Source organism: Camelus ferus, chromosome 13 (assembly GCF_009834535.1).
Source record: "Camelus ferus isolate YT-003-E chromosome 13, BCGSAC_Cfer_1.0, whole genome shotgun sequence".
In the NCBI taxonomy this organism is placed as follows: Eukaryota; Metazoa; Chordata; class Mammalia; order Artiodactyla; family Camelidae; genus Camelus; species Camelus ferus.
This window is the reverse complement of record NC_045708.1, coordinates 10,992,784-11,014,277: the sequence shown is the minus strand read 5'-3', so window position 1 is coordinate 11,014,277 and position 21,494 is coordinate 10,992,784. Positions and strand designations below refer to the sequence as shown.

General features: G+C 46.7%; 1 protein-coding gene across 1 annotated transcript in view; it reads left to right on the top strand.

The window, feature by feature from the left end:
* The window catches only part of FBXO42 (F-box protein 42), an 84,237-nt gene extending 71,675 nt beyond the window's left edge, over positions 1-12,562 (top strand). Inside the window, exons 5-10 of the mRNA XM_032495281.1 lie at positions 3,328-3,481; positions 4,305-4,415; positions 5,746-5,842; positions 6,321-6,377; positions 6,988-7,104; positions 7,614-12,562. Coding sequence (XP_032351172.1) covers positions 3,328-3,481; positions 4,305-4,415; positions 5,746-5,842; positions 6,321-6,377; positions 6,988-7,104; positions 7,614-8,729 — 1,652 coding nt within the window. The 3' untranslated portion in view covers positions 8,730-12,562. The remainder of the gene's footprint in view (positions 1-3,327; positions 3,482-4,304; positions 4,416-5,745; positions 5,843-6,320; positions 6,378-6,987; positions 7,105-7,613) is intronic.
* Positions 12,563-21,494: the final 8,932 nt, after the last annotated feature.

The following is a 21,494-nucleotide window of genomic DNA, read 5'->3' as shown; positions in this document are numbered from 1 at the left end:
TCCAGCAGGTCCTAATGTAGAGTCTGGTCTGTGTTTGTGGATTCCTTCCATGGGCTTTGGGATTGTTGTTTTCTTCTTCTTTCTCCTTTCTTTCTTTTCTTTCTTCTTATTCTTCGTGATTTGCTTCTTGTAGGAGGAGGAGGGAGGTCTTTCAGGGGAGGAGGAGGGAGGGAGGGAGGCGGGGATGTGAGGGCGGGGGTGGGGAGGGAGGATCGGAGTTGGAGAGGGGCGGGGGTGAGTGGATGAGTTCTTTGACTTTCTTTCTTCGTCTCTGTCTTTATGGAGGGATTTCTTGGTTCTTCTTCTTCTTGTTTCTTCTTTCTTTCTTATTCTTTTTGTTCTTTCTTTCTTCTTCTTTCTGCTTTCTTTCTTTCTTTCTTTCTTCTTTCTTTTTCTTTCTTCTTTCTTTCTTTTTTTTTTTCTTTCTTTCTTTCTTTCTTTCTTTTCTTTCTTCTTCTTTCTTCTTTCTTCTCTCTTCTTTCTCTCTTTCTTCTCTCTTTCTTTCTCTCTTTCTTTCTCTCTTTCTTTCTCTCTTTTCTTTCTCTCTTTCTTTCTTTCTTTCTTTTTTTTTGCCAGAAACAACAGTATTTAATTTTATCTTTTTAAACTTTTTTTTTATTGAGTTATAGTCGTTTTACAATGTTGTGTGAAATTCTAGTGTAGAGCGCAATTTTTCAGTTATACATGAACATACATACATTCATTGTCACATTTTTTTTCTCTCTGTGAGCTACCACAAGATCTTGTATATATTTCCCTGTGCTATACAGTATGATCTTGTTTGGGTTTGTTGTTTTCTTATTTCTGGTGTCTGCCCCCTAGTGGATGAGGCTGGACTAGAGGCTTATGTAGGTTTCCTGGCAGGAGGAGCTGGTGCGTGTCCGTCCACTGCAGGGTGAAGCTTGATCCTGGACCTCTGGTGGGCAAGGCTGTGTCTAGAGACGTTTGTGGCTTGGGGAGTCTGCTGATGGGTGGGGCTAGGTCTTGGTGCTAATGATCCAGTCAAGATGTCAGGCTCCAGGAAAGCTCATGTAGATGAACACTCCCAGAATGTCCGCCATCAGCTTTTATGTCCCCTGGGTGAGCCGCAGCCATCCCCTATGTCCCCAGGAGACCTTCCAAAACCAGCAGGAAGGCCTGGTCCAGGTTCCTATGAAATCACTGCCTCTGCCCTTGGACCTGGCACACTCAAGATTCTGTGTATGCTTCCCAAGAGAATGAAGTTTCTGTTTCCCCCAGTCCCATGGGGCTTCTGGAGCTAAGCCCCACTGGCTTTCAAAACCAGATGTCCTGGGGTCTCCTCCTCCTCCCAATGCTGGAACCTTGGCTGGGGAGACTGACGTGGGGCTTAGATCTCTCACTCCTGTGGGAGACCCTTTGCGACTTAATTAGCCTTCAGCTTGTGGGCCGCCGCACCCCTGGAGGGATATGGGGCCCGATTATATCATAAGCACGCCCCCCTCCCCTGTTCCATTGTGGTTCCCTCTTTATGTTTCCAGTTGAAGAAGATCTTTTTTGCTAGGTTCCAGTCTTTTTTTCGATGATTATTTAGCAGTAGTTGTGGTTTCATTGCAGTCGTGGAGAGGAGCTCGTGGTCCTCCTACTCCACCACCTTGACTGGAAAATCCTTAACTCATTTAATTTTCACGTCACTCTTTTACATGGGTATTCCTCAATCTGTTTCAACACTGGAGATGAGCATCCTTGTATATTCTCTTTTTTCACTTGGCCCGCTATCTCATTAGACATTAGATTAATCCCTGGAAATGGAATTGCTGATTCAAAGCATACGCATTTAAACTTTTTGGATACAAGTTGCTCAATTTACATTAAAAATTCTGTTTTTGTTTGTTTCCATGTTTTGCTATTTGTGGGACCCTTGGTCTGCTGCTTCACTTTGTACGCTTGATTTAAAAGCCAGAATTTCCAGTATCTCAAATTCAAATCCAAATTTCAGTCTGGAAAGACAAATTTTTAAGTCACTACCCTGCCAAAGTCTGTTACATATTTTATTAGCTTTTTCCAACCTTTTCACAGTACTTATGAGTTCCAAGGTAGGAGCAAGAACTTGAAGATTTGGTTGATATTTCACATGTTCTATTAGGGGTTTATGCTAAATATCTGATGCCACTAAGTGTTCTTAGATGCTTACTGCATATTCTGAGGCCTGGTACCTTCTGGTAAATCATGTTGTTACTCAGGGAAGACAGACCTCTGCTCTACGTTCTCAACCTCAAGACTGTGTAATCAACACCATTAAAGCAGTCTGAGCAGGGGTTTTCAAACCTGTGTACCCATAACTCCTTGCTGAAGGGGGAGGCCTAACTTGCCCACTTAAATTGGAGCACCTAAACTGCTATCAGGTTGATATACTGCTGGGATTCCTTCTTAAGATTTCCTTTGAAAAATAGATCCTATAGCTTTAACAACAACAACAATTCTTTTTAATATTCCAGTATTTACTGACACCTGGATGAGATGGGTTACTTTGGTCTTGAGCAAACTAAGGTGACATGTAGAGTAAAGGATTGAGAGAAATGGCAATTGTTTCAGAGATAAAAAAATGAAAAATTATGCTCCTGTGGAACGTTTGTTATTCCTGAAGTTTTCCAGCATAAGCCACATTTCTGTTGTTTTGACATTTGGTCAACATAGCCCAGAGGTCCAGCCTGGAGGGCCTTAGTAACCACTCTTGGCATAAGGCCTGCAGTTGCATTGGAATGCTTTCATGTCCAGCCTTGAATGTCTACTTACATTTGTGCTAGTGAGGCCCATAGCTAGGGGCCTAGAGGTCCCTATGTTAACATTTGACTTATAGGACAAACGAGAACTGCATTTTTTTTATTTGTTTTTAAGTTGCATCTGGGTATCTAGCAACTCTGTATATCCTCCTCCCTGGGTCCCTTACATGCTTTCCTTTGTGACCTCTGTTAAGCTCATTGAAGGGATGGACAGGAGAATCAACATTTATTGAGTACCTGCTATGTGCCCGGCACTGTGCTAGGTGCTTTGAGTATACTGTTTAAAACTCAGAACAACTTTATGAGATAGGTACTCTCATCCATAATTTCAGATGAACAAACTGAGCCTGAGAGAGGCTAAGTAACTTTCTTCTAACTCAGGTTTCTCTGTTTCAATTATAAAAGATGTATAAATTGGTGATTTTCTGTCAGACCTGCAAATCCAGTTTTGTCTCCTCCTCTCCCTTATGCTTTGTAGTATTGGTTCCTGTTTTGTCACTCTTCCAGAAAAGTGATCTATAGACAGCCTACTGTGGCTTGTTGTGAGGCCCCAAATCCTAACCATGGTATTATTGACTTCTCCCAGGGTCCTATCCTTCCCCCAAAGCTGGAGCGACTCTGGTTGTATACAAGGACCTGCTGGTGCTGTTTGGTGGCTGGACGCGGCCAAGCCCTTATCCCCTACACCAACCAGAGAGATTCTTTGATGAAATACATACTTACTCACCCTCTAAAAACTGGTAAGCCACAAGGAAAAGATCTTTTCAGTCTGGAGTAGAAGATTTCAAATGACTGGATTTCTCATCTTATTTATGTGCATCCAGGAACCTCTTTGAGAATTTGATGAAAACTTTGGACTCTTTTCCCAGAAAAATAATTTTACATATGCACAGATTTTGCCTATAGTTTCAGAGGGTGTACAGGACCCCCTTAAAACTTGAAGTTAAAGTCCCTTATTCCAAAGAGAAAAGATAGAATAAAAAAAGATTTATTTCTCTTGCAAGAATAATGAATGAGCCAGTTAAGGAATAGGGAGCTCTTCAACTTTGGCTATTGACTCCCCAGGAGTGCTGTGGATCCAGATGATTCTTTATTCCCTGTTGTGTGCCCAAGACTGACTCTCAGTTGTTTTTCAAACTTGTCTTTTTTTAATGACAGTAACCCCTGTTCCTTATAATGGACTACTTATTACAGGGCTCGTGGCAACTGCTACTGATCAGATCAGGACCGCAGAAAGAAGTAGCAGGTGGTACTCCTTCAGTCAACGAGGCTGAAGCAGGCAAGGAACCGGAATGGAGTCCCTTGTCATTGTTTTCTCATCTCTCCACTCTACCTCCAAGCCATACACCTTGAGAAGTTGAAAGTGAATATAACTGTAGCAGATTTGTAGAAAAGGCATAAATGCCTTATGCCATCCTCATTTATTACCCTAACAGTATCTCTCCTGAAGGTGATAGGTTTATTATTTTAAATGGATGCTTCCTTACCATTTTGCACCTTAAATGCATAAGACCAGAAGTGGAGGAGCTGACTTCTTGGCTTCCTCCTGTCTTTTTATATTAGGTGGAACTGCATTGTGACGACCCATGGCCCACCTCCCATGGCCGGCCATTCCTCCTGTGTGATAGAAGATAAAATGATTGTCTTTGGTGGCTCCCTAGGATCCCGGCAAATGTAAGTATATTTGGTTTGTGCCCTATCAACCTGAAGGTAAATTCTCCTGGAATAAATAACAGATCAGAAGAGCAAACTAGGCAGGGTCAGTATCCCTAAACATGGTTCTAATTAATCTAATTAGTTATCTCACCCTAGTATTCCATTTTTTGATTCCAATTATAGACCAATAAGTTGAAAAATAAATAAAATCCATAAAATCAGGGCTGTTATGTAGGATCTTTTTTGTTTGGAATGTAGTTCAGTTGAGTGAGATCAAATTCTTACGGGGCCTCCACCTTGTCTCTACCTACTTGTGCCTACAGAAGGCCCCCTTCCAAGAAGCAGAGCACTTCTATTTGCTCTCCTTTGCGGCGCAGCCATTCTCAAGAAGAGAGGTGGATTGACAGGGCAAGTGGCAATGGTTCACTCTCCAAATGGGCTGGGTTGAGGGAGAGGGTAGGAGCAAGAAAACTGTGTCAGGCCTGACACACCTCTGTGAGGTGGTTCTCCCTATCCACTGTCCTCCCTCTCTGGCCACGGCTGGCCAGCTCGGGTCAGGGCCAAAGCCAGAGCAGCCTGTTGGAACCACTGCTTGTCTGCTGGGCATTAGCAGCAGCAGCAGGCATTTCCCCTGTGCTGTGAGATGGAAGTTGATGAGCTGTCAGCAGTAAAACCATTCCAGACCCCACCCTGTTCTCTCTCAGGATACTCTCCTTCTTATTTTAAAACAGTTGTGCAGGAGACTGTAAGCTCTGCCCTCCAAACGAGAGGATTTAGGGCTTAAGGTATTGGCGCTCTTACTCCTGTGTTCCTTTGTGTGAATAAATGACCTTAGAGAGAGGACCGTAGAATAGAGACTGCCATTTAGGAGTCTGTCCTTCCCACACTGGTCCCTCGAGGGTTGGAGATGTCACTTTGTCCTTGATAAAACTGCAACTTTCATTAGCCATGGTAAAATTACTTTTTGTAGGCAAAATATATAGGTATCTCCTGGACGATGATAGAACTGCCTTTTGAATAATTTTTTTCTCTTCCTTGTGGGTTTTGCCTTTGAAAGAGTGTATTTTGACTAGTAGTTATTTCCTGCTACCACCAGTTAATTAACTCTTACTTGAGGTAATCGTGTTTGGCTACATACATGACTCAAATGTGGCCTTATAGGTCAGTGGAAAAGCAGAGGTTTGAATGTCTCCTTTCAGGGAAAGGAGGGGAAGAAAAATATAATCTGAATGCTAACTATGAAAATGACACTTTTAAGGGCATCCTTATAAATGTAACCTCATTTATATCAGTTCTTGTGATCCCTGAGAGCTCCCAACTCCTTCATTCTTATGTTCTTATCTTATAGGAGCAACGATGTCTGGGTCCTTGACCTCGAGCAGTGGGCGTGGTCCAAGCCAAACATCTCCGGCCCTAGTCCTCATCCTCGAGGTGGCCAATCTCAGGTGCTTAGGAATTAAAAATAACTATTCAGCAAACACTGTAGCATCTTTCAGTTAGGACAGGAGAGGGAGGAGGGAGTCAGGTAAGATGCCAACATATGTAAGCCCAAGAGAATTTATCATCCCTTTTTGCTGGTATTTATTTTTCAACTTCTAATGCATTGTAATTATTTTTGGTGGCTTTATATTATGCCTCTCTCAAAAGCACTTACTTTTTTATTTTTCAAGAGAAACCTGCATTTTATGTGGTTGGCACTCTCATGTTAATAATATTTGATCAACAAAGAATCCATTCAGGTGAATCATCAGTAATTTGTTTACAAGGATCAGAACTGACTTGGTTTGGGGGAATGGAGAACCTATGGTAAATAGAATACTCTCAGTTGGGAGCTAAGTAGACTATTTTTATATACCGCTGAAGTATAAGAAGTCAGATGCCTGTGTCTTTGTAGGTTTATTTTAAATTTCTTCCTCTCCTCAGATTGTCATAGATGATGCAACTATCTTAATCCTCGGAGGGTGTGGCGGTCCCAATGCTGTGAGTACTGCTGGTGTGGCTTTCTCATGGACATGCTGCTGTGTTCAAAACTTGCTTCCCCTGTCTCATCTTGTAAGAGTGTAAAATATGGCCATGTCTGTGGTATTTTCTGGCCTTTCTCTCCACTCTTTTTTGTAGGGAGGAGGAGGGAAGCTTTTCATCAGAAACATTCATCTCTTGAACATGCATGTCTATAGTCTTCCTACTCCACTTAGTCTTTAGGCTATGAAGTTTACTGCTGTCATTCTTTCAAGGAGGGGTAGGACAGCAAAGCAGGTTGATAACAGCCAGAGTTCACATGGAATTTATTTCAGAACGCAGATTCAGACATTTGGGTATGTATTATCTACCCTGTCCATCAACACACACACACAAAACCGCAGGCAAAATTCACTTAAAACTCTTTCATGGGGTCACAAGTACAATTTTATGTGCTAGGCCAGTGGTAATAAGTGAATGAATGAATGGCCAAAGATTTTGCTGTTCTCTCTGAAGAGCCCACACACTCTCTTTACCAGATAGCACAAATTTGAGATTCCAGCTTTGTGTGTGTGTGTGTGTGTACTTTGTAACATGTACCTGACTCCTGTTGTTGGTCCTTCTCTTACAGCTGTTCAAGGATGCTTGGTTGTTGCACATACACTCAGGTCCCTGGGCCTGGCAGCCACTCAAGGTAGAAAATGAAGATCATGGGGCTCCGGAACTGTGGTGCCATCCAGCTTGCCGGGTAAGCAGAGAGCTGACAGGCCAGCAGAAGGAGAGGCCCATAACTGGGAAGCCAGAGTAACTCGTCAGATTCCCAAGCAGCTTTGTATGGAAATTGAAAACACCCTTGATGTCCCAAAAGAGGTGGACATTAACCGTAGCTACATGGGCATTTCTGACATACATCAGCCGCTAGATGGAAAAACTTATGTGGGTCCTGCTCATCCTTTAGGCCCCAGCTTTAAGCATCTCTTTGTCTGTAAAACTTGCCATAGGGTCCCCCAAACAAAAACCTGTTCCTTCCTCCACTCTACCCTATTCTGTAGACATAATTCGAATGATAGCATGTGTCACACTATAGCAACAAATTGTTCCCATGTCTACACCTACTTCTAGCTTAAAGGGCAGGCTACATTATTTTCATCTCCATATCTCAGGTACTTACAGAATGCCTGGCACATTGCAGATGCTCATCATAAAATGTTTGATGGTTAAATGATCAGAACTGAGCACAAATCTTCTGTCTTCCAGGTGGGGCAGTGTGTGGTGGTCTTCAGTCAGGCTCCTAGTGGGAGAGCCCCACTCAGCCCCAGTTTGAACTCTCGCCCTTCACCTATCAGTGCCACTCCCCCAGCCCTGGTTCCCGAAACCCGAGAATATCGCTCTCAGTCTCCAATAAGAAGTACGGATGAAGCTCCCTGTGTTAATGGCCGCTGGGGAACACTGAGGCCCAGAGCTCAAAGGCAGACTCCCTCAAGTTCTCGAGAAGGAAGCCTTTCCCCAGCCAGAGGAGATGGTTCTCCCATCCTCAATGGTGGGAGTTTATCTCCAGGATCAGCAGCTGTAGGTGGCTCTTCCTTGGACAGCCCTGTACAGGCTATCTCTCCTAGCACACCATCTACCACTGAAGGATATGACCTAAAAATGGGACTTTCTTTGGCCCCCCGACGAGGGTCACTACCAGATCAGAAAGATCTAAGATTAGGATCAATAGATCTGAGTTGGGATCTGAAACCTACTTCCAGTAGCAATCATATGGATGGTGTGGACAGCAGGACAGTTGGGGGAAGTATGAGACACTCTTCTGAACAGACGAATGGTGTGCATACACCACCGCATGTGGCCAGTGCCCTTGCAGGAGCCGTTTCCCCAGGTGCCCTGCGTCGGAGCCTAGAAGCCATCAAAGCAATGTCATCCAAAGGCCCCCCGGCCTCTGCAGCACTGAGTCCTCCTCTGGGGTCTTCTCCAGGCTCCCCTGGGGGCCAGAACCTGAGCAGTGGAGAAACAGTGCCCGTTCCCCGTCCAGGGCCTGCCCAAGGAGATGGACATTCCTTACCTCCCATTGCCCGCCGTCTGGGCCACCACCCTCCGCAGTCCCTAAATGTTGGCAAACCTTTGTACCAGAGTATGAACTGCAAGCCCATGCAGATGTACGTGCTGGACATTAAAGACACCAAGGAGAAGGGGCGGGTCAAATGGAAAGTATTTAATAGCAGTTCTGTGGTTGGACCTCCAGAAACCAGCCTGCATACAGTAGTACAGGGCAGGGGTGAACTCATCATATTTGGAGGACTCATGGACAAGAAACAGAATGTGAAGTACTATCCAAAAACAAACGCCTTGTACTTTGTGCGAGCAAAGAGATAATGTGTTCTAAATCCCTTTCCCTTCCTGTGGCTTTTAATTTGGAATTTTCCAGCGTGCAAGCATTTGGACTGAGAATTGAGAAAACAGAGGAAAAATTACTCTCATAAACCAAAACGCCAATTCCCAGCCTCACTCACTCCAGGCTGGGATCAAATCTCCATTAAGAAAAGAATTATATAAATATATAAATATATATTATAGAGCCAACTCTGTTTACAAAGAGGGGGAGATCTCCGTCCTGGTTCAGATAAAATTGTTGCTGTGTTTTAGCAGAGGCTGTGCTGCCTTTTTCTACTTTGCTGGTAACTAGACCGAGAATTTAGGGAACAGACTAATACCAGAACTCTCCTAAAGACACTGAAGAGCCACCTGTAAATCTTATTTGGCCTTCTCGGAGTTAGAAAAAGAAAGGGCATGTGTAAGATGCACAGTGGAGGTTTCAGGTTCACATGCTTCAGGTGCTGGCAGGGTACAGTAGCCTATAGAAAACTCCGCTCCCCCCGCCCCCCAGCGAGGACCTGTGAAAAGCTCTCTCTGCTGGGATGCCCAGTGCCAGGCCCCATCCTGCCCTTTGTGACTGAGGAGAGTTACCCACCAAGGGCTTTTTTTTCCACATTTGTGTGCCAGGGTCATCATGAAACAGTGTTTATGGAGCAGCAGCTGTCCATCTAGTGTCCACTGGTCTTTGAGTGCTCCCTCCATGTCTCAGAAAACATTCTGGTGTCTGACTGGAATTTTCTGACAATTGTATTTGGTTGCAGTTGCCAAAACCCACATTTGTTCTCTTTCCTTCCCTTAAAACCTGATCCTCAGAGACTGCCTTTTCCATTTATAGGCTGCTTTCCTTCCTGCCTTCCTTCCATCCTTCCTTCCGTCCCTCCTCCCTCCCTCCTTCCCTCTCCCCCTCTACCCTCCTCCCCTCCCTCCCCTCTTTTATGTGGGTTTTTTAAGCCCTAAAACCTTTTTCACTTTCTTATCTTTTACAAGGCTTGGGTACCCAGAGAAACCTCTTAGAAATATTTCTGGAACCCTGTTTCTGGTGTCACTAGGGGACCAGTAAGGGATCCTGAGATGCCAGTATCATGAGAGATCCTTAAAGCATCAAAAGATACTGTTTTACCTTATGGACTTCTTTTTATTTGCAAAGCACATTGGACACACCCATCCATGTTTATAGAACGTGGCAATTGATCTTGGAAGAGAATCCCAGGAAACAATTCCTTCTAGAAGTGATTTTTGCCGTTGTTTGTGACATGCATTTTTCTGTCTGGCTGTTGACTGGTGATTGGGTTGGGTATCACATGCTTGGCCTCTTTGATGCACGACTAACGTGGGAGCAGCTCCTTTTTTTGTGATTGTGGTGTTCACCTGTCACCCAGACAAGGCCTGGGTTTTTACTTTCATGTCATTTCTGAGATAAGGTGTAATTAGCTAGAACATTTCTTTGGTTGATACAGGAAATTACAAGATACCAGTCTCTAAACCATGGCCTGGACATAGGAGATATTGGCACCACTTAAATGTGGACTTTTGAGTTATTTCTTATCAATGGAAAGAGGATTTTTATTTTGCCTTTAGGATTTAAATTTCAAAACACTGCATTTCTCATCCGCACACTCCCCTTTTTCATGTTAGCATTTCCCAAGCACAAGCCTGCTACAGCTGGCCCTGAGTCCTGGCTTTCAGCCAGCTCTCACCAGTCTGTCTGATAAGTATGTTTTCTCCTGTTACATCATGTTGAATCCTTTCCCCTAGCTATTCCCTTTTACAGTGCGGTCTTGGTGGGAAAGCCCCCCGGTGCCAAGCCCAAGAAAGGGCCAGCTCACAGGGAGCGTGGTATGTGTTCCAGAAACTGCTCTGTGTGTTCCCTAAGATGAGGAAACTACCATGTGCCTACTTACTGTGGTGTCCAACTGCTTGTAGCTCAGCACTTAGCCTTCCAGACTCTCTGCTCTGGGCCTGTTGCCAGTCCTTCTTTGGCAAAGACTGTTAGATCAGGTGGGGTCCTTATCCACAAGAGAAAGCTAGCCTAGAAGATTAGCAGTTTTGGCATTATTGCTGTGGCTGAACCTTGTTTATGACATTGCATTTGTGCATGGATGGTGCCTCCAACCTCAGTTCCCGTTTAAATATAAAGTCTTTGGAAGCCTGAAAGTTAAGAATCTCAACTTTGTAATCTTCCCCTTTGTCCTGTGGCCTTCCTAAGCTAGCTGTTAACTTGTTGATTCCTTCTGCTTTCCCCAAGTAGGCAGGCAACAGAGATGACGATTCTCTTAGAAAGTAACCTGGCTCCTTGGAGCTCTGTGGCATCCCAGTATTACCTGGACCATTTGGAACTAGACCGTCTGTTTACAGCTCTTTAAGAACAGTTTGCCTCTTCTGCAGGTGGTGGTTTGGTCTTGGTGGCTCCTGGGCATTGTGGGCACACACCTTGGAGAGCGACTCAGCACAATCAAGGCGATTGTCTCCTTAGGCCCTTGTGAAGCCACACGTGCTGTGGAGCTTCAGGCATCTCAGCTGAAGTGACTGTTTCCACAGCACCTTGGATGCTTCAGTCAGATCAGATACAACCACGACTCGGGTTTGACGTGATGCCAATTTTGTCTTAAAATTCACTGAGGAAATTGAGACAAAATATTTTTTTAAACCCTCAGGAGCACCTAAAGTAAATATTTATCAGTATTTAAGTATTTAAAATACATTTTGTTTCTACTTGAAGCTTTAACCCCTTCCATTCCTGCAAGTGTGCCTTTGAGAGCCCCCATGTCAGATTGACTTCACCGGCCACCTCACTGACCTCCTGAGAATTTTAATCTCTTCCTACCCTCTTGAACAGAGCTTCCTGTTTCCTCACTTTGCAGGCTGTACAACAGAGAGGGTTCTGTATTTTTGCTCATATTTCTACCCTTCTTCTACACTTGGGTGGGGGCCTCTGGAACCCCCGACCCCCACCCCACATTTGGGAGCACAAATTCGGTGTCAGAACAAGCTTAAATTTAGTTGTAAGGGCTTACTCTCCTCCCAGCCCTCTGGATTGATTTGATTTTAATGTTTGAGGTTGGTATCAAGAGCTGAAACCATGAACTGTCCTAGGGACTGTGCTGAAACTCTTTAAAGTAAGAGAAGATGAGGAAGAAAGAAAACCAACTTAAGAAATCGTGACTTTGGAGGACAGAAAGCCACCAGCTGATGGAGAACAAAGGGATGCTTCCCTTTCACTTTAATCTCCTGGGTTTCCTTCTGCTTTTGCTGCTTTCCTTCCCCTTAAAAGTGATATTCCTGGTTGGTTTGTTCGTCTGTCCTTGTCCTTTCGGTGACCCTGGCACGGTGATGTGCTCTGCTTTGCATTATCTGTGGTTTCTTGCCAGCGCACAAGTCAGTGGGGAGGATCTGAACACATACAGGGGCAAGGAACCTGAAGTTCAAGGCCTGCACCACCTGCAGCCTCCCCATGAACTGCAGAAGGCATGATCTGCATGGTCGCCAGTAAGTGGCTGCCTCTCACCACGTTCCTTGTCAAATGCGAGCAACCCTTAGGCATTGGCTCCACTGTACTCTTTCCTTGCTCTGCTCCCCTCCTACCAACCAGGGTTCATGTCAGTGCACACCAGTTGTGCCCTGGCGAAGCCGGTGCTGTGAGTGATGTTTCCCATACAACTCAGGGGTCCTGGGTGGCTTACCCTGAGATGATCATTTTAGGCACATAACAGCGTAGGAATGAAAAGTGGATTTGATTTCATTGGTATTTAAATCTCTGTCGATTTTATTTTTTGTTAATGTTTTCCCCTGATGACTTTTTAGCAGTTTAACAAATAAAAAGAAAGTGGACAGAATTGTCTTAACTGTTTCATTAGTATAAAAGAAAGAAAGCAAGCTGTGATGGAAAGCAATTGGAGATTAACGTTGGAAGCAAAGTCGTTGGAAAGATACTCTTCCCTCCTCTAGGAGGGTTGCCTGTCCCTGAGGACAACGGCATTTATGATAAAGCAGCTCTGTCCGTCATACTTGAAGGACTCTGTTTCAGAGCCTCAGTTACCACCCTGCAGTGGAGACCCAAGAGAGGTGATGAGCTTGGAGCAGAGGCCCGGGGGCCAGGATGACATCTACGCCTTTACTGGCCTCCTAAGCAAAGATGAGGACACAGAGCGTCAGGGTCTTGAAACAGCATAGCAAGTGGGGGTTAGGAACACAGGCCTGAAGCCGAGAGGCCTGTGGCTAATCCTGCCCTCCCCTGTTTACTCCTTAGCCTTGGATACGAGTCTCGTCATCTGTGAATGTAGTTGTTTCTACTTTATAAGGATCATGAGGATTAATTGAAGTTGTACATGAGAAGCATTAGCACAGTGCCCGGCACACAGTAAGTGCTTAATAAATGGTGGCTATTATTTATAATTAGCCCTTGAAGGAAATACATGATCTTAAAGGAAAGTGCTGGGGTCAGTGTGCAAATTGTTAGGTGCATGCCCATACTGAAGGATTACGCACGTCCACAGTTGTCTGGGTCATCTTTGAGATGTCACCACACAAACCTTTGAGGCTTTTGCCTCGAGAGCGGTACATTGCAGCTGCTGCCATAAGTCAGGCCAGAATGGTCTAGTTGTTTCATCTCCCTTTGGACTTTATTCTTGGTTTGCCAGTTGAATTTGGCCTCTAGCACAAAAAATATTCTGCCTGGATTTGAAGGCACACTTAGTTGGCTCCCAGTCTGAAAGTGTGGTTTGGGGGCTGATGATATGAGTCTGCCCACCCACGTGGGGACCTGGGAGGAACCCGGCACCACGAGGGTAGGGGCTACAGCCCCTGGGTCTTTTCACCAAGCACCATTACGTTTTTTTTTTTCATTTAATGTGTACTGATTGTTGACCTTGTCCCAGGCTCAAGTGCTGCGAGCCTGCAGCTCATCCTGTCTGCACGTTTGTGTTTCCCAAGCTGCAAGATGAAACTTTTCCATTTCTAACAACATGTGGTCTGATGCTGTCTGTTCTGTTTACTGAGGCATGTAGCAGACTAGACCGTGATAAGAGGAAGGGTCTCGGTACAGGGGGCCCAGCACTGTGTGCTAGCAGCTACTGATTTGATTTGGTGGTGGTAGGGGTAGAGTGATCCTTTTGAATGCTTCCACAGTTGTCCCTGCAGAAAGGTTGGGCTAGCAAGTCCTTGTGACTCTGTTGGGCTAAGCAAGCTTTAGTCGGTAGAAGCTGTAGGGAAGAGATTTCAGGGTCGCTGGGGAGAACTCTGTATGGTCAGAGCTCTGTGTAATGAGTGGAACCAGTGTGGCATCACTGGAGGACCTCAAGTGTTGCCTGGATAGTCAGCCTGTGGGATGTTGTAGAGGAGGTGATGTTCAGTGGGTTACGGTGCCAGTGGTGATTGGTGGCCCTGGGGAAGACCCCACATGCCCAGCCTTCAGGCCAGGCCAGTCTCACAAGGCTCCATGACAGCTTCCTAACTCCATCTGTCCATGCCAGGAGCTGTGCTCCTGACTACTGATGAGCAGGCTCCCGCTCTGGAGGAGATCAGAGTGTGAAGACAGTGATGTGATTGGCCCCAGGTCAGAGGATGTGTGGGAGCAGAGACGAGGGGACTTGCCAATTTGGGGAGAAAGCTTAATGTCAAGAACACAGCTCAGAATGGAGCCGTGACTCACCCCAGGCCTTGCAGTAGCTGGCAGCCTCTGCCTTCCCCTGCAGTCCTAGCACAGTGCTCCCTGGCCACTCCCCTGGGGACTGAAGGGCCTGAATTACCAATCCCAGCCAACAAAAGGGCAACGCCACACTGTCCTTTCTGCTTCCCTGGTTTCTACAGCTCTTCTCCAGTAGGCCCTGTGGGGAAGCACTGCAGGATTCACTCAAACGAGGAGATCAAGGCCTTGCACGTGTTACTACTACCTTGAGCTAGCTCCTCAGCCCACGACTTTGCCTCCCATCACCCTAATCTGGGGAACCTGGCAAAGACCAGGCCGTGAGCACCCTTGGTAGGAGCATCCAGGTAGGACAGGAGACATCACTTTGGAATCCTGCAGGCTGATTTGTTTGTAGTGTTGCCACAAGGACTGGGGTTTACCCTTCTCAGCACCTCCAGGCAGAGGGGAGCATCCCCAGCTAAAGTCAGCCTTCTGGTCTCAGTGGTCGTAACTATCACCTCCTCCCTGCAATATACCATTGAAGAAAGCAATCCAGCATCCTTGTGGATTTTTTTGTGAGGTAATGAGTTCACTGTTGCTGGAAGTATTCACACAGAGACTGATAACTTGCATGGCAGGGGATGGCAGAGCTGATTGATAATGCATCAGATCAGTAATGGGACCAAAGGACCTCTGTATGCCCTTTCAATTCTTAAGATGTTCTGTGGACTGAGAAGGGACTTCCCAGAGAGGCTGTGGGACAGGGACATAGGCACAGACTTTGAACTGGGAGAGACCTTGTTTCAAAAGCTAGTCCTGTCACATTAAGCTGGGGCGAGTCATCTCACCTCTCTGAACCTCAGCTAAAATGGCAATGATGCTGCCAGTCTCACCGGTTAGCGGCTTAGCTGGAGCCAGCAATAACTTGCTAGTCTGTGGCATGGCTGTGATTACTTAAAAGACCATCTGGGGGCACCCTATGAAAGGCTTTGAGTCCTAGGCACTATCAGAGGCAGTCTTGAGAAGGAAGTTGAATGGGCTACCTCCATTGGTAAAGCCTGAGGAGGACCCCTTCTCTGGCCTCTGTTGCACTTCTGAGCACCATCCCCAGGCTGGCCCTCTCTGCTCCAGCCCCCAGCTGTGGGAAGGCCAGTGTTTTCCCCATGGGGCTAGGCTCTGGACCCAGACCCCGTCCACATGCAAAAGCTGAGCTGATGTTTTAAGTAAATGCCAAAGAGGCTTGGCAACGTGTGCCATGCCCCCACCAGGGAGCCTGTCTGCCCACCCACTGCAGGGAAGAGGGCTGCAGGGCCAGGACTTACCAGGCAGACGCCTGGGAGGAGGAAAGAAGCTTCTGCCTGGTGGGGAGGCCAGGGGACTTGGGCTGCCACCCACTCACTGCGGGGGTGGGAGGATCACTATTCTCAGCACACATTCCCTGAGCATGGACTGACCCCGGATGCACCAGACAGATGAATCAAAAGAGCTCACAACCTCGTCACAAACCAGGGAGGTGTCACTTTGGGCTGAACAAAGATGACAAATCCTGAGCTTCTGAAGCCAAAAAACAGTCTAGGTATGTCATACTAAAAAAATAAGGTGGAGTCAGTAGAACAGCCCACACACCCAGCGGGGGCAGGACATCTGAGAAGAAGCCAGACAGCAAGGAAGCTCTTGTCCTGTCCTCACCCTGCTAGACTGAGGCAGGGGCCCGTGAAGACAGAGCCTTCCTAGGGTCCCCGGTAGGTGGGGTCCAGGTCTGGCCTCAGACTGGAAAGACAGACTCCCTCTGCTCCAGGAAGGATGCAAAAGGGCTGGGGGGTGGGTGCTACCTTATCCAGAGCAGCCGGTATTCAGGGCTGAGGACAATGCAGAGTGACCAGAGGTCATCCTCTCAGATGTTGCAGGGACGGAAGCTCATAACCAGAATCCATGATGGGAGGAGAGAACACCTCTGAACAGAGGCCAGCACATATGAGGCCATGGCAAAGATGTAGAGGAGAGTTCTCTCTGGAGCGGAAGGCCCACCCCCGACCTCTACTCCACCATGGTTCCCTGGCATTTGGGTAAGCGCCTCCCACCAACCCCACTGAACATGAGCCCCAGGGCCAGAGAAGGGGGAGATTAAACAACACTGAAGGCTGAGTGTTTAAGCTGTAGAGAATGAGGAAATCACTGAATTTAAGTTTACCAGGAAATCGCTGGATTAAAATGTTTGCATGGCAGAGACAGATTAAATTGAATCAGAGGAAACAAAGCTCTATTTCTTAAATGCCTGAGTCAGTGAAGGTAAAAACTTGTACTTGCTCCAGTTAGAAGGAGAGGAGTCAGGTGAAGTGCTTGGGAGTCACAAGAAAAGGATGAGAGGGGTTATGGCAAGTGCTGGACAAAGGAAAGAAAAGGGTCTTCAAGTAGAGGAAACAGCCTGTGCAAAGGCACAGAGCTCTGGGTGTGACTGGAGTGGACAGGGCAGAACTGGAGAATGAATTGGAGATGGAGGACAAGAGGCAGAGCCCAGGAATGAGTGTCCTAACCCAGTAGTGGCAATGAAGAGAAGATATAGAAACATAGGGAAAAAAATCAGCCTCTGGTGGCCGGCTAGATCTGGAGGTGGAGGAGGAGGTGTCTAGCCAGCACAGATTCCTGCATTAAGCAAATAGATGGTACCCACTGTCAGGGTTACTGCCAAGGCACTGTCTGCCCTGTGGAGTTTGCATTTCAGTGGAGCATGAGGAGAAGGGATGACATATAGGTGAACAACTAAGCAAGATTATTCCAGGTGAATACCATGAAGAAAATAAAAATGCGACGTGACAAAGTGTGATGGGGTTGGATCATCAGAGCAGCCTTTTGGAGGAGGCAGCTGAGACCTGAATGTAAGAAACAGCAGCTGTGGAAAGATGGCAAGGAAGAGCATTCCCTGCAGAGAGAACAGCAGGAACAAAGGCCCTGAGGTCAGTGTGAGCTCGACAAGTTCAAGGAGGAGAGAAAAGCAGGGTGCACAGGTGGGCCTTGCAGGCCATGGTGAGGGAGGGGTGTGGACACTGGTGCAGTGGGAAGCTGTCAGAGGGTTTTAACGGGAGTGACACATGAAGCTGTCTGAGTCAAGGACACTAGACTTGCCAGCAACCCCAGACTCGAAAGAACTTCCTGGTGATGATTTGGTAGCTCCAGCCCCAAATCCTGTATATATGTATGTATGTATGTATGTATGTATGTATGTATGTATTTATGAGGGGTCAGTAATTAGGTTTATTTATTTTAATGGAGGTACTGGGGATTGAACCCAGGACCTCATGCATGCTAAGCGCACACTCTACCACTGAGCTATACCTTTCCCGGCAAATCCTGTATTTAAAGAGAATCTGGACACATTAAACCTCCCAACTAGAGTCCTCTCTACCCTACTGCCCTGCTTATTAATCTCCACCAGAGTGTGGAATACACAGGGCGAGGTTTGTATCTCATTCACTGTTGTCTTCCCAGTGCCTGGCCTGGCACCAAGAATGCTCATAAATATTTAACAAATACATGTCCTCATCCCCTCGTGCCTGGAATGTTCGCCCTGCTTCCTAACTGATCCTTCTTCCAGGCTCACTCTCTTCGGGCCATGCTCCATGCTGTAGCCGTAGCCAGTCAGTCAACACATTTTTATTAGGTTTTTACTACATGGCAGACATATTTTAGGTATTCGGATTATTATGGGCTGAATTACATCTCCCCACCCTGAAAAAAAATGCATATGTTGAAGACCTAACCCCCCAGTAACTCAGAATGTGGTATTTGGAGAGAAGATCTTTACTAGGATGAGTAAAGTAAAATGAGGTCATTAGGATGGGCCCTAAACCAATATGACTGGTGTCATTATTAAGGAGAGGAAACTGGACAAGGACTCACACAGAGGGAAGTGATGTGAAGACACAGGGAGAAGACAATCACCTACAAGTCAAAGAGAGGGACCTAGAGCAGATCTTTCCTTCTCAGCCCTCAAAGGCATTAACCCTACAACACTTTGATCTCAGGTTTCTAACCTCCAGAGCTGAGAAAATACATTTCTGTTGTTTAAGCCACCCAGTCTGTGGTACTTTGTGGTACTGCAGCCCTAGGGAACTAACACAGGGATGGATATAACAGAATAAGAAGACAGGGCCCCTATCCTAGCTTATGTCCTAGATGAGGGGGACAGGCTGCATTTGAAAATTCCCAGGATGATGGGAAAGAGTGAGCCTAGGGCATGGGGACACATCCTTGAGTGGTAGAGGAGGAAGGCTTCTCTGCAGGAGACATTCACTCAGAGACCTGAGGGGAAGCAGCCATCCAGGTGAGGCACTGGGGATAATGCAGAGAGCCCCAGGTGGTGGGAAATGCAACTCAGAGGCCCTAAGTGGGAACAGAAAAAGGCCAGGGTCACTGGAGTGCAGCAGGCCAGGGAAAGAGGGTGACAGTTGAAAGCAAGAGGTGATCAGGGGGTCACAGGAGGCCTTGGAGGCATGGAATTTGGATTTTATTCTGAGCTCAGTGAAAACTACTGAAAGACTGTCATCATGAGTGCCCTGGATTTATGTTGCAAAAAGATCATTCTATAAAGCTATTTAAAAAAAAAATCAGTCTGGTACCTGGGTGGCATCCCAGAGGGAAAGCAGAGAAACCCTGAAGCAGCTGCAGCATCCTGGCGAGAGATGGAAACTCGAATTCGATAGTGTCCCTTCACTTAGGCTCCCTAGGCGTCCCACCTGCCCCCGCCTCTGCCCTCCAGGTCCTCAGATCTCTGTGTGTGTCTGCCCACCTGGGCCATGCACTTCTCAAGGCTGGGGACTGTGTCCCTGCCTTGACAAATCTTCCTTTTGAGGCCTTCAACCAGGAGGTGCTCAAACTGAGGGGAAGACCAAACAATGAAGAAGTAAGTAGATTAATCAGAAGGTTCTACACTAGAAAGGTCTTTAGGTAGATGATCCGCCTGTTTCACCTGAGACCCAAAGAGGAGACCCTTATGGGGATACACAATTTAGTGGTCAAAGGGGCACATGAGAGAGGAACTCACTAGACCATGTTCACAGCATCCTTCTGAAACGCAATTCCAACCACCCTACTCCCTGGTTTCAACTGTTGACTGGCTTCCTGTCCCCAGCAGTGGTGATTATGTAAGTGAGGTCTTTGGGCATCATTCAAGACTGAATTGTGTCGCCCTCACCCCCATGCTCCAAATCCATATGTTACAGCCCTAACTCCCAGTGTAACTTATTTGGAGATAGGGCCTTTAAGGAGATAATTAAGGTTAAATGAGGTCATGAGGGTGGGGCCTTAATCCAATATTACTAGTGTCTTTATAAAAAGAGGAAGACACACCAAGGGTGTGTGTGTACAGAGAAAAGGCAGTGTGAGGACTCAGAAGGCAGCTGCCTACAAACCAGGAGGGAAGTCTTCACCAGAAACCAACCCTGTTCCATCTTGATTTTGGACTTCTAGCTGCCAGAACTGTGAGAAAAATTTTTTTGCTGTTTAAGCCACCCAGTCTGTAATGTTCTGATGGCAGCCCAAGCAACCTGACACAGAGCCCAGGTTCAGAAGTGCCCTGTGCTCTTGTTAAATGGACAGGCTCGCAGACCCAACCAACCCCCCGAAGTAGAATCTCTGGGGGTTGGGGCCCAAGAATCCATGTTTTGAACAGGTTCCTAATGCTCACTGAAGTGTCCTCTCCGCAGGCTCCAGAGGGCAGTGAAGACTGATTCCCCTACCCCTCTGGCCACTAGCTCCTCTGATCACCAGTCTCCCTCTCTGTGCCCAAGAGGACTTCACATCTTATCCGGCCGCCAGGTTAACTAGCACACTCATTCTGCCTAGTTGCTCCATTTCCTCACACTCTCCCTGAGCCCTCCACAAGCCAAGCCAGGGCAAGGCTGGCTGTGAAGTCTGGAAACCTAGGGATAAATCAGGTCTGAGCCCTGCCACTGAGGCACTCCTGGGCCACAGCGAGAGCTCCACACAGCTGACTCCGGTGGATAACCTGACTCCGGTGAGATGCAGCAGCAACTGCAGGGAGGGGAGCAGAGTGACCTGGGAGTATGGGCAATGGGGTCAAGCTGCAGAATCCTGCTGGAATGGTTATTAATTGGTTGTATTCCTGGCTAGCGAGGGAAGCAAGCTGCAGGCAAGCGCCCTTTCACATCCTCGTCCCTTCTACCCCCTAGGGGCCTCATAATGGGCCTCAATGATTTGTGGGTTCATGGCCCTCTGGCTGCCTTCTATTTTACTAGAATGGCCCTCCTAGTGGCTGAGGACAACGTTTTGAAAACACAAGACCCAGTGTGGCAGAAAAGAGACGTACTTCAGAGTCCAAGAACCCTGGGTTCTGAGTCTGGTTTTCCTACTGATCACTGGTATGACTTCAGACAATCACATTGTCTCTGAGTTTCCTCATCTATAAAACAGGAATAATACTTTCTACACAGGTTTGTTTATAGAATTAAATGAGCTAAGCTCTGAAAGCCCCACTCTCTGGGACTTAGTTGACTTTCAATAAAGGTTAACTCTTAGATTATTCCTTACAAAACAGTGATTTGCCCTATTTGAAGGCATGGCAAGAAGACACTAGTAAAAATGACGAATAGTGGACAACCTCTCAGTAATGACCCACCTGCATCTTGTTCAACTATGGGGCGTTTACTGAGCACGCATCTTCTGAGTAACGGGCCTGGTGCCCAGTGTTGGAACAGTGGAGAGGGGCTCATGGCCTCAGTGCTGGAACATCAGCTCCAGGAGGGCAGGGACTTACTGTTGCCAGTGCATTCCCAGCAGCTGGAACGGGCCGGGCACATCGTAGGCGCTTAGTAATTATTTGTTGAATGAGTGGCATAAATCAATCAATTAATAAATGACTGGAAGGCCTCTGACTCATAAGAACTTGAGCAAATCTCTTGACTTCTCTCATCTGCGAAGCCAGAGGCGTTTAATTATTCATCTCGAGTTAATTAATCTTGAGCTGCCGAGCAGGATTAATAATAATAAATTATTAATTATTATCTGCGCGGTGGTAGCTGCTGAGGTGGGAGAGACCAATCCTGCCAGGAACAAGGCAGCTCCGCCCCGCCCCCGACGTCTCCATGACAACGGCCTCCGCACATGCGCCTCAAGCACCGGCGCCT